The 17,657-nt window shown below is 40.0% G+C and overlaps 1 protein-coding gene across 1 annotated transcript in view; it reads right to left on the reverse strand.

Annotated features, from left to right (window-relative positions):
- The window catches only part of celsr3 (cadherin, EGF LAG seven-pass G-type receptor 3), a 102,801-nt gene that overhangs the window by 26,932 nt on the left and 58,212 nt on the right, over positions 1 to 17,657 (reverse strand). The window contains exons 9-15 of the mRNA XM_079359739.1: positions 17,441 to 17,566; positions 15,492 to 15,661; positions 14,586 to 14,771; positions 13,252 to 13,362; positions 12,953 to 13,121; positions 3,121 to 3,262; positions 926 to 1,046 (exon numbers count right to left, since the gene is read on the reverse strand). Of these exons, the coding sequence (XP_079215865.1) occupies positions 926 to 1,046; positions 3,121 to 3,262; positions 12,953 to 13,121; positions 13,252 to 13,362; positions 14,586 to 14,771; positions 15,492 to 15,661; positions 17,441 to 17,566 (1,025 nt within the window). The remainder of the gene's footprint in view (positions 1 to 925; positions 1,047 to 3,120; positions 3,263 to 12,952; positions 13,122 to 13,251; positions 13,363 to 14,585; positions 14,772 to 15,491; positions 15,662 to 17,440; positions 17,567 to 17,657) is intronic.

Here is a 17,657-nt window from a genome sequence, read left to right on the forward strand (position 1 = left end):
ATATACTGTAAAATATATGCCAAGTAGAATGATGGGGGTTGTGCAATTTGTCATCATGTCACTACTGTCTGGTGTGAATCTGTAAAGGTTTAATTTGCAACGTTAAACTGTTTTTTTCTATAAGCAGTGTGGATGATTTTTATCCTCAGTGTATTATATAATACTGATCTTATTGTTATCTTTCTCAGCTTGTATGAGCCAGCAGAGACCAGAACAGGATCTACTTAGCTTTTTTTATTTTAAGCCTAGCTTTTTTTGGAAACTAAAGAACAAGAAGTCAAAGGTCGCAGGAAAACATGTGGCTAAGTGCTTTGTTCAAGGGCGATATCAGAGATTAAAGATTCAGATTAAAGACACATCCAGCTTAGTCCATCAGACAATCACTGTCAGATGATTACTGTGAGTCTGGGATATACTACAGCCAAAGGGAGTTACACCCCGAATGTCTTTCTGATCCCTCTGATATTAGACGGCTCAAAGTGACAATGCAAGAGTAACTGAGAAACAGATTTACAGCTCAGTAAGAAGAAAAATACTACTTATTAAAAAAAATGAAAAATCAACATTTGATTCAGCAGCATCATAAAACAGGTTCTGTATTATAACTGGTGATCACTATCAGCTGACTAACTAAGCTGACTCTTTCTTAGAGCCACACATGTTTTTGAATGCAGTGTATAAACATGTATATGCAACTCAGACAGGTCTGTGCTTTCATATTGTGCTATTATTTTAAGAAGTTCTTTTTAAAGCTTGTTTTATGTTGATGATTGTCAGATCATGGGAAACAACATGTTTCATATACATGCATTCTTGTAACTTCTGTCAGCCTATCTTCTGACGCTTTGGGAAGTTGCACAAGAATTTGGGTTCCAAACACAAATGCCTGAAAGTCGAAGCGCATGTTTGCGTGTTTCCTGGTTACCTTGCAGTGACAGTGTCCGTTGGTTTTATTACAGTTGGGGTCGAAGCCTTTATTCGTGTCACAGTGACACGGCCCACAGGTCGGAGATCCCCACCAACCTCTGGGACACTGGTGATCAATTCTACACAAAAACACACAAAGAGTAGTTAGTTAGTTCAGTGGGGAAAAATCATCTAGAGAGCGATCAAACTGAGAAAAAATATGAATGTAGGGAGAGAACAGAGAGAAAGGGTGAGAGGGTTTAAGAGCTCAGGACAAACATGTTGAAATAAAATCTACTTTAGAATATGCTGAGTCATTAAAATCCAACAAGAGTAGCTGACATGTATGCAATAACACAACCCTAAAGCCCTTTATTATTTAGCCTGAAGATGCCTTTTTTAAAAAAGGAAATCATCAATAAAACAATTTTCCTGTTGTTCACACATAGTGTGTTCATGTTCATTCATTAAAATGTGTTCAGGATTTAGACCATTTCTTCTAAAACAACAGACTTTCTACTTCTGCAACATAAGCCTCCGATTTGTCTGGTGTATTCAACACTTTGCTCTTTCATTCTCTTTTTCAATTAATGTGCGCTCCCTCTGCTCCCTGCGTCTAATGGATCACTGAGGAGATAACTGCTCAGCTAGGCTAATCCTGATTCTCATGTGCGTCTCTTTATTGCTCCGAACGGCAAGTTTAGCAGACAGAAGTCAGATCTCAGTGCTCTTTATAGAATATTAGGATCAACTCCAGAGATGTTTTATTACATCTCTTGACAGAATATTCTTTCATTATGGAGCTTCACTGCCTGCTGTGTATCATCTGCTGCTTACAGGGAGGAGGAGTGAACCTTCTCTAACTGATGGGACTCTTTATAATAAGCTGTTTCACCATGAAACAAATACAAGTTTAAAAAACGCTAACATATTTAACATCCTGTTAACTCATAACAGTTTAATGAATAACACTTGTTCATAAGGTAAGAAATCACAACGACTGTTTGTTATACATGTATATGCCTTTAACTATGTTATGTTTGCTTTAATACAAGATCATATTTGAGAAGTAGAAATATTTTTATTTCTATGTTTATGTCTTTGTCTATGTTTACTTTAAATTGCAGAATAACGGATAATCAATCGATATGTTCCCATTACTGAGAAAATATTGGATAAATGTGCCAAAATTTGTATTTAAGAAGAAAAGGAATGAAACATATCAGAGAAAATTAAAAGTGTGTGAAGGCCTTTCCACACAGAGTCCGCTTCTTTCTGATGCATATTTAGGAAAAAAGGAAAACAAAAATCCAGTAACATACAGACAAAATGTCTCGTTCTCATCACGCAGAGTGATTCTGTATTTGTGTGCTTTCATAAAAACGACACGGTCCGGCCACATGACAGTAAGGGTAAGAGCGAGTAAAGTTTCCCCCGTGTGATGAAGAAGAGTTTCGCCTGTTGATAATGAGCTGCAGAATTATCAAGATTGCTTCCAGAGATATTTCAGGGTGTCAGAGTTCCAGTTTGATACAACGCTCTTATACTTGAACCACACATTAAGAACACCACTCATTTGAGCGAAGCGATGGACCCCGGTCAGGGATAGATGCAAAGAAAACCGCAGAAAATCTGACACGTAAAAATGTCTCACAGATGAAAGTTTTTAAAAGAAGTGTGAGATCTTATTTCTTTTTTAGCGTGTGTCAACTTCACACGAAAAAACAGACGAGTGCAATGGCCGACATGTTTTTCACAAGCACCCAACAATGTGTGTTTGTGAAAAACACCCTGCAGATAGATCACACACATTAAGAAAAGATGTTGGTGATATAAACGTAAAGCTGTGTGGATTTCACAGGCAGGAAGGAGAGCAGGGAGGGGGGTTAGGTCAGGGTCACGCTCTCTTCTCACAGTTTAACACAGACAGATAACCTCCATGTTGTTTGTGTGTGTGTGTATTTGTGTGTTATTACGTTAAGTCTACGCTCATCCCACTGTGGATTACATGCAAGGCTGGAGATGTGGGACAACAAGGCCGAACTAAAGCTACCAACAAACCCAGCAAAACACACACTCACAAAAGCACGCTTGAACGCAGCTTAGCTGTGCAACAAACAGCATCAAAGGGCTTTCGACATTGTTAGCGGGTTCACTGCCGAGCAGATTGTGTGTGTGTGTGTGTAGTGTGTCCGAGTATGTGTGTAGCTGTACCTGTGCTGGCAGTACTGTCCGTAGTGGTTGTCTCCACAGTCACAGATGTATCCATGGGAGGAGCTGGGCTTCCTGTGGCACTGAGCCTCATTTTCACACGGGTTCAGATGGCAAGCATCGGTGCAGCCTCTCCCATAGTAACCTGTGAGACAGACACAGAGAGACAGAGACAAGAAAGAGAGCGTAAATTATGAATTTCGAAATAGTTTAGAATCAGAATCCGCTTTACTAGCAAAGTACGAGTACACATCTGATGCATTTAATCCTAGCCTATTTTGCTCACAACAATTTAGGAGGGAGATAGTTTCACGCTATTACCAAATTCAAACATTATGCATAGATTCCACATGAGGGATGTTATTTACATGATTAAACACAGGGTTATTAGAAAGTGATTGCTCAAGTTCAAAATATGCTTCATCGTCCTGCAATCCATACCATAGAGAGATATATCACATTACAAATGTATGGATCATCTTCACTGAAATATATTTAGAGTGTAGTAAGTGTGAAAACCCAGTAACTCTAATTCTCAGAAGTCAAAGAGGCGTAGAGGGATAAATGGTTGGTCATAAAAATGACAGAAATGACACGAGAGAGTGGGGATGTTGCCCTGTTGTTAGATGGACGATACTAAAGACCCTTTATACCTTTTCAAACAGTCCCCTGTGGTCTAAAAGAAACTCAAAAATATAACATGAATCAAGCACCAGAGGAGGTTTGAGACCCTGCAGAAAACGCTCCGTTTTGATGTGCGTGTCTCTTTAAATGCAATGAGCCCCCTTTATTTTTCACTCATCATCATCATCATCGTCATCATCCTTCACTAGAGAGTATAAAAAGACCTGCACAAAAGTTTTGCTATAGGCTGGAGGTCGAGTCCATGGGTGAAGATACCAGGGGAGGGGATTCATTTTACCAGAATGCCACTGTGACATCACAAGGAAAGCAAATTTGAAACTGAGCATTTTTTTCTGCGTTGTAAGACTTATGCAGAGCACAAACATACTGGATGGATTTATTTTACATTTTGTTGGTGGGTAGATCCTCAGGTTACCCAAATATATGTAAAAAAAGAAAAAAAAAGAAAAAGTGGATTTGTACCATTTAATAAAAAGTTAACAAAAGAAATGTTTCTTATGTTTTTAGTCAGATTGCACCGCTGCTTGAACAGAAATGATGAATTAGAACAAGTCTTAAAACTAATTTAATGACAGTCGATTAATTTCTTTTTCATGTTGGCAGAAAACAATAAGGGTAAAAAAAGAATTCCTGTAAACCATGTTCTTACAATAAATAAAGTAAACAGAGGAGAGCATATTACATTTCTGTCTGTTCCTTTACTGTAGTCATATTTTGCGACTAACTCTCACACACTCAGTTTTAAAAAATATCCTCGTTCACATGGAAACACAAAACGCACTGTTACAGCTGTCATGATTATGCCGAGTCATAAACGTTGTCCTTGACATGCTAAAATGTTCTCACCATTCCTCTGAAATGACCGTTTCATTTTACAAAGTTGCGCATTCAGGCGTCTCTGCTCATCAACTGAGGGAGTGCAACTGTGTGTGTTATGTATGTATTAGCATGTAAAAAGTCCAGTTAGCAACGTTGTCACCAGCTATAGTTTGTCTGCCATTGCACTGATCTCATCATCTCAACTAAAGTGACAGCGTTGCACGATGATGTCAAACAAGGGAGAAAACGGTGCACAGCGTGATGTCCAACACTTTGTCTATATGTGAACCCTTTGAACGGAGTTTCTGAAAATCTTCAACCTGTAAGATGTTTCCACGGACCTAAAACGCCGTTTGCGTGTGTGAAAAAAGCCAAACGCACAGAAGAGGCTCAGTTTTCAAAAACACCTGCCTACATGTGGACTGTGCCTTAATTAAAAAAAGGTTCCCTCGTAAAAGTTTGAATTAAGTTTTTAAGGGCTTTGAATCTGCATCTGTTTGACATCTGCCTGACCTTTATGTCAGAGTAGTACTTCAGTTTGATACACTAGTCCTTCACTACAGGAGGTGATGTGATTTATTCACTGCGGAATATCAGTCAAGAGCTTCCCTGGCATTTACAGCCATGAAATTCTGCTCCACAACAAAACCACGACTGAAACATGCAGAACAGTGCTCCATTTCCTCTCCTTGTACCGGATACAATAAACTGTCACCTTCGAGGTAAACATCAGTAACATCAAACACAAATGTCATTTTCAGACGCTCTCCTGCTGGGGCCAACTGCTGTAAAAAAAAAAGACCCAACTGTGCCTTAAAGTGCTCTCATCGTCTGCTCACACAGAAAGCAACAGTTTCTTTGAAGAGAATTGACACCCTGCTCCAGAAATGGATTTCGAAAGAGAATATTAATTATTTCACATCTGACACAACCACTAAGAAGGAGAACAAGACGGATGAGGAAATAATACACATTACAGCAGAGTGCAAAAGAAGAAGCTTGTCTGCAGCAATTTACATGAAATTAAATACAGGAAAAACTGTGAATTTCAGCTAAAACAAGACGATCTGCAGAGTTCACCTGAGCCAACAACTCCAGATTCAGACGACTTCATTCATCCCAGAAGGTCAATTCAGTTTTACAGCCTCATTGAAAGAAGCAAAGGACAATAGAAAGGACACAGACACAGTCACAGCAGCATTCAGACTACGACATTCACATGCCAGTAACATGAGTTCAACAGACGAACAGGTCGGCAAATGATAAACCAGAGCTAGCAGATCAAGAAATTCATAAATACAATGTCAGAAATGTATCTAATAAATGGATTAAAGGGGTAACCTAAATGTGTTTCAGTGACAGTATATTAATTAGAAAGGTACAGAATTCAAGAGCCTGACAGCTGAAGGGATAAAAGAGTTGGAGTATCTGTTGTTCCGTCCAGAGGATATTAAAGAACAGAAAGATGAAAGAATGTGCTCAAAGTGCAATTTTCCTCCCATTCATAAAATATTCACATACAAACAAAAGAAATACTTCTGGAGATTTAATAATGTTTACTTATACTCAAGCTGCAAATTGACACTGTTTCTTATACATAATGCAGTTAATGAGTCATGCAATAATAGTCCTCAATATCAAGCCTATGTGCACAGTAGCAGTATCTCTTTGAGTACATTCATCTTTTGCAAAGAAAGGGAGAAACATCTATGGAGCTTTTATTGTTGCTTAACTATTTGAAAACACATACACATATCCATAAATGTGTGTTCTGATCTACAAATATACAAAAATAATTGCTGATTTAACAACGGCAGAAAAGTTAGCTTTTTGCTGTTAGTCCTGAAAATACACACAAATCATCGCTTATAACTGAGGCGGGCCTCTCCATTGGCCGTCATTTTACACGTGACTTTTGCAACACTCCTGCCGTGCAAGATCCACAAATGCCTCCACAGATCTTCAAATGCATGTCTGATGATCTGCAAACACAGCTGTGGGGTTTTGTTGGCCGGAGCTCATGCAGGATCACATGCTGGGCTGCCATGGCTTCGTGCACATGTTTCGTGCACATGTTTTGAAACAATTTTGCCACAATAATATAATAGCCATAAACATCAGCCAAAGAAAGATGATTTCAACATGTGAGGTCATTTGAGAAAAGGATTTAACACGTCTCAAACAATCGCAGACAGAGATGTGCCTCAGTAACAAGCAGAGACGGCATACTTGAACAAGCCACTTCATCACAAAAGACACACAACAGTTCCCATCATGCACTTCAGTGTGCGCCACTGCAGCACAGTAAACGTAGCCGTTGTGTACTTCAATGCAATCCCCAGACACTCCACACAAACACAGCAGCCTCTTCTATGAAATACATACAACTCCCTTTTTCAGCTAATGACTCAAGCAGAGGGCTGCACGCAAACACGCGCGCACACACACACACACACACACACACACACACACACACACACGCGCACACACACACACACACACACACACACACACACACACACACAATAAAGAAGGCCTTTCAACCACACCTACTTTTCATTAAAAACATAATTGTTGTATTGAGTCTTTCATGAAAGAGCCCACTTTCAGGGTGGGCTGGTGATAAAAACGATGAATTCAATGATCACATTTTCAAGACTTGTGTCTGATATAAATATTAATTTAGAAACAGTCCATCCTCATGAGACAGCTGATAATGATGTTGATAGTACTAATGCAGTAAAACGTGCCAGAAAACACAAATACAGACCTTTTCTTTTATTTTCAGTTTTGATCATATCACTAAATCCTTCAGCGTGTTTCCGCTCTTTAAGAGCTAAGACAGGACATCATCTAAAGCTTTAGGTTGGACTTTAAAATAAACCCTTTTTGTATTTAAATGTTTGAATAAATTCTGATCACACTCCAATGTATCAATGGGAAATGGACTTGAACTTGAAGTGCTTTTCTAGTCTTCTGACTAATCAAAGCTCTTTTACACCGCAGGTCACATCTACACATTCACACACTGATACCAGAGACTGCTGTTTAAAGGTGAGGGGAACAAACCGCCGACCAATCAGTTCAAATCATCAAAAGATCGACCGACTCTACCAACTGAGCCGATCTTATCAACCAGTTTAAACACGTTTCCTTCTGCAGTCTGTCATTTGGGCACTGCCTGAGAAATGTGAAATCTTTTCATTACGTACAATAAATAAAACAGCTCACCATCTGCATCCATTTTTGAAAAGACTCAAATCTGAATCAACTCTCGGCTTGTTCGAGCTTTAACTGTCCAGAGTGCACAGAGTGGAGCCGTATGTTAAACTGTTCTAATCTGCTGCTCGATTTCTGTCGTCTCAACAGCTTTAGGTTTCACGATGGCAGCGGCAGCTGGCTAAGTCTGTTCACTACACAGAAAGTGTGTTTATGATCCTCGCCATCAGTTATGAAGCGATGATGTTGCCCTGAGATGGAGCTCGACCTACAGTGACTTGATGCAGGGGTGACGTAGTTTGGTCTCTATACACGTGATGTGCTTTTAGTTACTGAGGATTTTGGTTCAGACCAAGTTAACGTGATAAGTTGTGACATTAACGCTGATGTCAGCATGTGTTGAAAAATGTGTTTTCAAGCTTTCATTTTTACATTGTCTTTTTGAGACACTGAATAACACAAACATCCTCACACACCAATGCTCATGTTAATATTCAAAGGAGAATGATAAACGTGTCAAGTGAAAATAAAAAGTCATGTAATCTTTCCAACAGGATATTACATTTTGCCCAGAGTGTCACACTGATTGCAATGACAGCCTCTCCAACAAAAGTCTCCGCCTCACTCACACACACTCACACACACACACACACACACACACACACACACACACACACACAATCTCCTTTCACCCTCCAGGCAAGTGTGTTTTGCTTTCAGGCTGCCCTTCAATTTAACAGGAATGAAAAGAGGAGCTTTCTATAGATTCAAGAGTGACTGAAGAGTGTGTGCGGCTTGTTGAGCTCTGCATTCCTCCCTCTGCGGTGGACAAACGTGTGAGGTCTGCTTTCATGCATTTGTCCACAAAACATACAGACACCACTCTGCTTTTCAAACACATGGCCTTGGCTGCCGCTTTAGACAACACAAGGTTTTCAATGACTCCTATTCTTTTAATCTCTCACTCTGCTTTGTGAAACTGCCAGGCGCACACATATTGTAAATTTCAAAAGAAAACGCACACTGTCCTTGCCATTTCCCCTTTCTCAAACCTTCATTTTTTATTGGATTTGCTTTATTCTATCTTTTTCCGTTTGCCTGAAAATACCAGGAGCTCTACAAACAAAAGGGTAAAGACAACAGTTTCCATTTTTAATTATGTGTTACATATATTTCTTTTCACCAACATACAAACACACACACACACACACACACACACACCTCTATCCATCCTTTACATCTTTCGACTTTCACCATGGCAACTGACAGAGAGGCGACAGCAGCCTTGGCTGTTTTCAGACTCTTATAATGACACTGGCCTTGTCACAACAATATTGAACAGATTCTGCGAGAACAAAGAGCTCTAAATCTGATCCCGCAGCTTCTTTGAGAAGGTTTGGCTCTCGAGCTGTACACACTCATCCAGAGTGACTCACATCCGTCATGTCTGGTTTTGGACCTTTAATTGTCACACTACATCAACTGGATTTCTCCAGAGGACAATCAGGAGAAGAAAGATGAGTCATGTGTTCACTGAACCGTCCATTTACACTGTGTGCATCCAATTTTCTTGTTTCTGACAGTGGAAAGTTTTGGATGTCAGAAATATTATTAAGTCGGCATAGTGGGGAACTCCAAACATTTTTCCTCCAACTATTCAGCTCAATAAAGTTTTTTTTTCACTTTTAACTTCAATGTTTTGGTTTCACATCGCTCTGAACAAACTTTCGTTCAGTATTTTTATCAAACCGGATCAATAAATGACATAAGTTGCTGAGGAACAATTTATCACAGATAGGGAACAACTTTATAATGATTTAACACTTTCAGGATCTGTAGGTCTGAACAGGAAACAGAAATCGCTCCCTGAGGATCCCAGAGGGACTGAGCTAAATGTACTGCAGCTTCGCATCACAAACAGGAAACAATAGTCATTATTAAAATGGAACAAAATCTGGCAACGCCAATAAATGCTACAAAAAAAAGCATGAACAAGCTTTTCTGTTCGCAAAGACTAAACATATTCTTTCCACATGTAACAAAGTCCATTTTCAAACAACTCAGGGAACTGAAGCAGACGTAAATCAACATGGCTGTAATTTATCATATGAAATTCAATTTTCACTGCAGTTTATTAGCCTGTAGCAACTGGAAGCAGCTGTCACAGACACACCCATGCTTCCATACTGTACAGTACAATATACTTTCTCTGACACACACACACACACACACACACACACACACACACTTAGATGATGAGAGAGCAGATGTCTCTGTGCTTTGTCATGCAGAACCTTGTCTGAGTAAAATGTCTAAATGAGTGTTTTCTTGGAGGCTGTGCACAAATCAGACCTCCTGTCATTTCGTGTGTAGAATCAGTTGGCTAGTTTTAGCATCAGGCGTAAACACACACACAAATACACACATGAAAGAGAATTATTTAGAGTGCACCTCTCTTTTCTTTCTCTCATTCGGGTTATATTAAACATTGATTTGATTTGTCTCTAAGCAGCATTCATTGTAAAACAAAATCTATTTTTAATGCCCATTGAGCTGATGAAATATAATGATCGCGACTCGCAAGTGTGCATGTTTCTGTGAGAGCCAGAGAGTTTGTGTATGTGTGTGTTTTCAGCAAACAGATGCATGCATGTGAAGTATCTGCAACTGCATTGTGTGTGTGTATGTGCGTGTGTGTGTGTGTGCGCTTGCGTCAGTGTCCATGATAATAAGTCATGGTGTTAGCATTAGCTTGCGGGCTGGTGCAGGATGCTACAGGGATAGCAGCTCCTCTGTGCTTCCTCTTCCATGCTGTCAGGCCTGAGGCTCATCACTTTCACAAACTACATCCTCCATGTAACACACAGACACACACTCTCTCACTCGTTCCTTCTTCACTCCTCCACCTCGACTTTAATCTCATGCTCTCATTTCCAAACTTTGCTTTCTTCGAAAACTTTCCTTTGAATTCTCTTCCACAGTTTCTTCCAGCTTGCTCAGTCGCAAAGGCGTGACCGAGTCAACTTCAGTGCATAGGTATTTCTACTTTACATGCAGACATCTGCAGCTGAAATGTTCCTAAAGTCACTGACTCACATTTGAATATCCTTAAAGTCAGTTGGCTTTCAGCTTTAACTTTCCGGCTTTAAGCTGAAGTGTTGTTTGTGGGTGAAACAGAGCCTCTGATTATATCACTGTATGAAATTATTTCCCTTACACACACTGACATTTATTTATTTTTAATTCAAGGGTATATTTTCCCTTTTCCAGTGTAGTTTAAAGCTATGTGACACAACCTTGAATCAAAGTGTACATGAAAAAAGCCAAATGACAGTTTTCTTTCTTTTCGCTCTTAACTCCGTCATTATTCGGTAACGGCTTCGATGTACGTTTTAAAGCAAACGTACATCGGGCGTATCACCTAAAATACTAAGAAGAAGGTGTGAGATGATACTAAGGATGAAAGTATCAAGATCCAGGCAGAGAGAAAAGAAAAAAACGTGCGCATGACGTCTCTTTCTCGTACTCTGCCTCTCACCTGATGTTTCACACAGTTCTTTTTCTTGTATCTCGTCTCTCTCTTCTTTCATCTTTGCTTTGTTAGTGGAGTCTGCTGATGCATTAGTAACTATTACTCCCCCTCTGTTGTTGCGAATCTGTCATGATAATTATCCCTCACTTCCATGATTCGCGTGTCTCTGTGTGCATATGCCGGTCGTCTCTGGATCTATTCCCAAACGTGTTACCAGTGTTTTCAGGCTGTTTGATTTGACTTTCTTGTGCCCTCTTCTCTTCTCTTTCCCAATCTAGCCTGAAAACTTTCAGTGTTTATACTATTTCTGTCATCCGCCTCTTTCTCTTCATTAATCATTTACACACAGCCGCTCTCTTCTTCCTTCTTTGCTTTTCTGTTCTCTCCATAGTTCTGTCTTCTCTTTCATTTCTTCCTTCTTTCTTTGCAGTTTGCTCTCCCTCCCCTCTCTCTCTCTTTACTTTTCACTCTTCCACATCTCTAATCACTTTATTTTTCATCACATTAATTCTGCCTCATTATTTTCACCTGACTAAGAGGATTTGGGAAGTTCGCCTGCAGACAGGTTCTTTTTCTCGGTGGATGAGAGCTCATTATGCGATCCCAAATATCTATTTAACCCAGTTAGAGAACTGGCACACACCCACATGGATATAGCCATATCATAATGATTCCCTCTACCTCTCTCTAAGTCGGCTCTCTATGCTGGCTTCTTTCACCTTCTCAAAACATTCAGACCCTTATCACACACAGGGGGTTTATTTCATTTACAGTTTCCCCATTGCATACATGCCAAAACATTTAACTACGCGCACATTTCTTGAAGCTCATTTATCAAAAACACAACTCCAGACTGTTGCTCTCTAAGCACAATCCCATAGGTGGGGTCAAATAGCCTCCTAAATCACAGTTTTGCAAATCTCTGAACACAAACCTGCATTTCTAAGCACAGATTGTTCAGCAAAAACTCTCGCCTCCAAAATGCAACTGATTATGTTGATTCAATAAGAAGAACATTCCAAATCATGTTTCAATATAAAAGAGGTCTCCAGTGATTCATACAGGTTTAAGGGTAAATTGGCAAAGAAAACTAACATTAAAGAATGTAATAGTAACGTGTTTTACATCAAAATCCTTACATTTGATTTTGTTCTCATTCCTTACAAACACAAACAGTGATACTACAAACTCATACAGCCATTTACACAGCGAGTAACATATCACGTATCACGTATCAGTAAGTTAAGTCCTGGTGTGGCTGAATTGACTTCACACAGAGGCAGACAGCAGAAAATACAGACTCTGGCCTGTATGTCAATCATAGCCTGCAGGAGAGAGCGTGACTTGCAGTCTCACAATGAACACGTTTTTTGAAAGCGTCTAATCAAATAACTCGTACTATATTGTGTTTGCCCGGAAGGATCCCTAGCACTTTTAAATTACAAAGTTAAACACGTTTTAATCCTATTTTCAGCATTTGAGGGCTGTCTCTCGCTTTCTCTGGATGATTATTTCTCTGGACGTCACTTCATGATTGTGAGCAAATATTTTGCGCTTCTTTTCCCGATTATGACGTTTTCAAGCTTATCAACAATATCCAGCATCTCTCTGCTGACTCACCAGGTTCGCAGACGCAGGTGTGACGCTCCCATTGGTCTGAACAACGACTGTGCGAGGGGCAAGGAGACGAGACGCAAGGGTTCCCAACACTACAGCCTGTCTCTACTTTGACAGTTCTGCTGGGGCGGGGCAGGGGAGGGGCATCAGGCCGTACACCCAGTCGAACACCCTGCAGAGAGATAGAGAGAGGTGCGTCTGTGTTTAAACAGCTTCATTCATTTGTTTCTTTCTCAACAGCACTCATCTGAGAACATGCCAATATTTCAGCCCTCCCATTCGTTCATTCATCCATCCATCACCTGTATGCATCCTCTGATCCCGTTTTGAACCTCTCCGGAGCCCAGCACTCCTCCCACATGTAGATGTTTCACCTTCAAACCATGAATCTCATTTCCCACTATCACTGTTCCCTAATGAAGAGAGAAAGAGGGAGAGAGGTTAAGGGACAGGAAGGGCAAAGACTGTGATTATTAATATCTGAACAAAGACACACGTGGAACTCATTTAAAACCAATATGTGACCACGTAGAGGAACTCTTTAAATAATGTGAAATTATCAGAGCTGCCAACAGGAATAAGAGACGATGAAATAAGTCACAGGGAGGGGAAGACGTCACCAGTCACAAAGGTATGATCAAATACAATGATAGTCAGTACTTTACATCAAGGAATGATAGAAATCCTTCTTAGTAATAAATGAACATGAAGATGCTTTCTATGAGGACATTTTTCTTGTTTTTTAACATTACAAACTTGAAGTCATGAGTCCTCTACATTTTCATTTCTCTCGATCTCAATGAGAAGTCATTAATAATGACCCTTGATGTCATTCAAAGTTTTCAGAGGTGGGTGTGAAAATGTGGTAAATTGTTTTGTCAGTGCAGAGTGGATTATTGACTTCATTCAATCAGAGAAAACAGTAACATGCAGTCACTGTGTTGAAGCTCAATGTTGAACTGATAACATAGACGGTGCTATAAAACAGAGTTGACAGACGATTTAGCTTGTAACAACCATGGAAATAAAAATCAATGAGCCCATTTTTTCAATGTTTGAGCTGCAGTAAAAGCTGCTGAAATAGACGGGAAGATAAAAACTACAAACATACCAAGCTATTGCAAAGGTACCTACTGTTTAAATTAGCAGCTGGACGGGGACTAAAAATGTTGTTGCCACATTAACTAATTTAATGTTGAGGCACTCTGAAGTTTAGCCTGATGCACAATAACAAATGAATGGCATGACTTGCTGACAGCAGATTAAAGAAATAAATCAAAAGAAAACAAGATGAAATCTATAAATACAGATCATACTTCCCAGAGTTGAAAAGCATGTTTGCAGCACTATAACATATGAGCCTCAAAACAAGCACATTTATATCAAACTGATTTGATCTTGCACAATTTTAAATTGTAATCCTCTACAGATTAAGGAAATTAGGATTACCAGTCTACAGTTTAAAGACACTGCTGTTCATGGATAGAAAATATCTGTGTATGTGTGTAACAGTGTTAAAGCCTTGGTTCAAAAAAAGTTCACCCTGACATTTGAAAATAGCATGAGAAAAAGCTAATGACTTATTAAAACATCAGCTGTCTACAAAGCTTCTCCTGATCTTCCACTACATCAGTACCTGATAAAGTCCAAAGTCGAGCCGTAGTGTGGCAACATAGCGGGTCTCACGCCCACTGCGAACATCTCGAAGCTCCAGCTGGAGGTCATGCCACCGGCCGTCTGCAACCTGAACCTGATCCAACCGCAAGCGAACCGGTCTGGTTGAACCCCGGGCCACCGAGAACACAAGCTGACCATTTATCACCTGAAAAGGATGGAGGGAACAAACACACGGGAAAACACCAAGAAGAGAGAAGAAAAGAGAGAGTCAGTGAAAACAGCTAAGAAACAACATCACCTGCTCTGTTCGGAAGAAAAAAAAAACCTATATATATATATATATATGTGTGTGTGTGTGCGTGAGTGGAAAATCCAATGTCTTGGCAGGAGTGCAGCCAAGATGCTGCTAAATCTATGTGGTATTCGGAATATTAAATGTAAAATTTACATAATTCATGACAAGGGCAGCATTTTGACATCTGTGTCTTGTGTAGAAAATTAAATTAGCGAGACACTGAAAAAAAACACATTAACCAGGGATATCAGTATAATTCCCATAATCAACCGCACTACTACCAACATATTAAAGCTGCCCACACAGTGTTTAACATTATGTGCCACTTGGTAAATGTTGCTGAAAATGTTCAACATCTAATAAAAGCATAATATTGAAGTAATTAAGAATAAAATAGAGAAATTGTTCTGTGTAATGCAACAAGTGCACTCTGGAAATCTGGGAATGCAGAACGTCTCCTGTTATTTTTATTATCTTGAGCCAAACAGATCCACCACCACACAACAATGAGTCACAACACTCCACTTTGCAACAGGAATCAACAGGTTACTTGGATTTCTTTTCCAGAAATAAAGTTACATCTGGTGTGATTTAAAATCCACAAAGTTAGCATGTTGTGTGTGTGCTTGCCTGAAACAGCAGGCTGGTGTACTGCCCAGCCTGAGCCTGCAGTAAGGTCCCCTCTCGCGATCTAGTTCTGAACACCAAGCCAAGGTACCAGGGCGTCGAGATCGTCACGTCGTTCTTAAGGTCCCACCAGAGGGCGCTGTTACCCAGGAAGCGATGAGGGTGTGGCATCACTGAGGTAAAGGATGAGTGACAGAGAGTTAATACATAACTATGCAACATGCAAAACCACCTCAAGAGGTCAGCATAAAGCAATAAAAAAAAATTATTTCGCAAAAATGTCCAAGTGAAAACAATTAGGGGTGTGCTGGTTGTCGTGGTCAAATCTGGTGCTGGGTGACCGCATGAACAAACTGTCCCAATTTATAAACACGTGTCAGCAGTGGCGTTACTTATTACCTAACATTTTTCACGATTGCCAATAACATCTGTTATCTATAAAAACTACGACTTTCAGTCCCGTGGTAATCCTCTTAGTTATTAAGAGCAGAACAATTCAGTTAATACAAGGCTACGAAACACAACATTCACCCCTGATGTTAACACAAATTGTCATGAATTCAGTCATCTTGGTGACTTTGTGAATGTATCATTTAAATTGGAGAGCAACTACTCCAGGTTTGAGTATCTGTAACCATTAAAGGTATAATATCTCACAGCAGCAGAGTTATACTGGGATTGGAGCCGACTGTCTGTTGAAGAAGAAGGTTTGCCAAAACATGTCAGCCTTCTGTCTGCCTTATAGAGCTGTACCCAAGTGGAAAGGTATTTGAAAGCTGTACCTTGAAGCAGAACTTGAAGCAAGTTTGTTAACAGAGAAACTTTGCCAGCTCGCCATTATCAATGATTGTGTTCTATTGCATTGTTGTCTGACTTCAGCTGAAATAAAATCGTAAAATAATCCAGTCTGTTTCGCGATTTTATCATTAGAATTAGACAGCAGAAACAAGTCCCACCTAACACCTGACCTGAGACCTTTGTTTCATAGGAATCTGTTGTATTATTATTGACAAGCATGTAATAAGTTAATATCTTGGAAACAATCCCCATTGGGATAAAAAACTAAACGTCCATTCATCCCACAACCGCCTCCTTTTCTCCAAGATTTCCCCAAAGAGTTAACCGCCCATGCTAGCAATAAAAGCATGACAGTAAATACAGATGAGTCAATCTTAAGTCCACCTGGGCTACTGAGAATCACTTAAGTGTGGGGAATCAATCAAGACGTATAGGTCCAATTATATATAGACATGAGGCACATGCTTCACCACTACCCCACGTGTCCCGTGTGAGGGCTGCAGTTTCCAGTGAATATTATGAATTCAAGAGTCATCTTCTTCTCGTCCTCTTGCTAATGTTTTCAAAAAGGTCACCACTGACCCAGCCATCAATCCACACATCCCTCCATGACTCCATAAGGATTCCACTCACACTCTATTTTCCTCCAACACTTACAGCCTCCAGCTGTGATGGCTCAGCACAAAATGAAGGAGCAGCAGTCAAACAGTGTGAGCAATGCTAAAGCTCAGACTGAGGCATTAACTGGGATGAAGGAATGACAAAGCGTTCCTGAATCCGAACTACTTGAGAATAAATCTGCATTAAAACAGCAGCTTTTTTACAGCAACCCAGAGTAAAAAAAAAAAACAGAGAGCGAGACATGCAGGAAAGTTTGAAAAATGTTTCTAGGAGCATCTTATCTTCAGTACAATTATTCACAATGAACAAATAAATGACAATTAAACGCCACTGTTGGCACAGTTATTCTTCTGGATAAAAAGAAGACAACCACTCAGTTCTTTACTGACGTGAGACGGATTCATGAGCTGTTTTCTGACTCAGTGGGAATATGTTTATCAAATGTCACTGTGCCATTGTTAAACATGTGCTGCTGTTTATGAAGTAAAGATGAAATACCATCAGTTAAAAAATAAACTGATGGAGCTTCTTACCATGGCTGCAGTCCTTCCCTCCGTATCCCAGTGGACAGTCGCAGGAGAAGGTCTCCCAGCTCACCCTGCAGGTTCCTCCGTTCTGACAGGGGTTGGACTTACAGAAGGGGAGCTTGGCACTGCAGCCTTAAAGAAGCAACAGTGAGAGAGAGACGGTAACATCAGGGTTTACAGAAAGGTATCACCAATGACACATCAAGGTAAAATAAAACCCTAT

Source organism: Symphodus melops, assembly GCF_947650265.1.
Source record: "Symphodus melops genome assembly, chromosome: 13".
NCBI classification, from domain to species: Eukaryota; Metazoa; Chordata; class Actinopteri; order Labriformes; family Labridae; genus Symphodus; species Symphodus melops.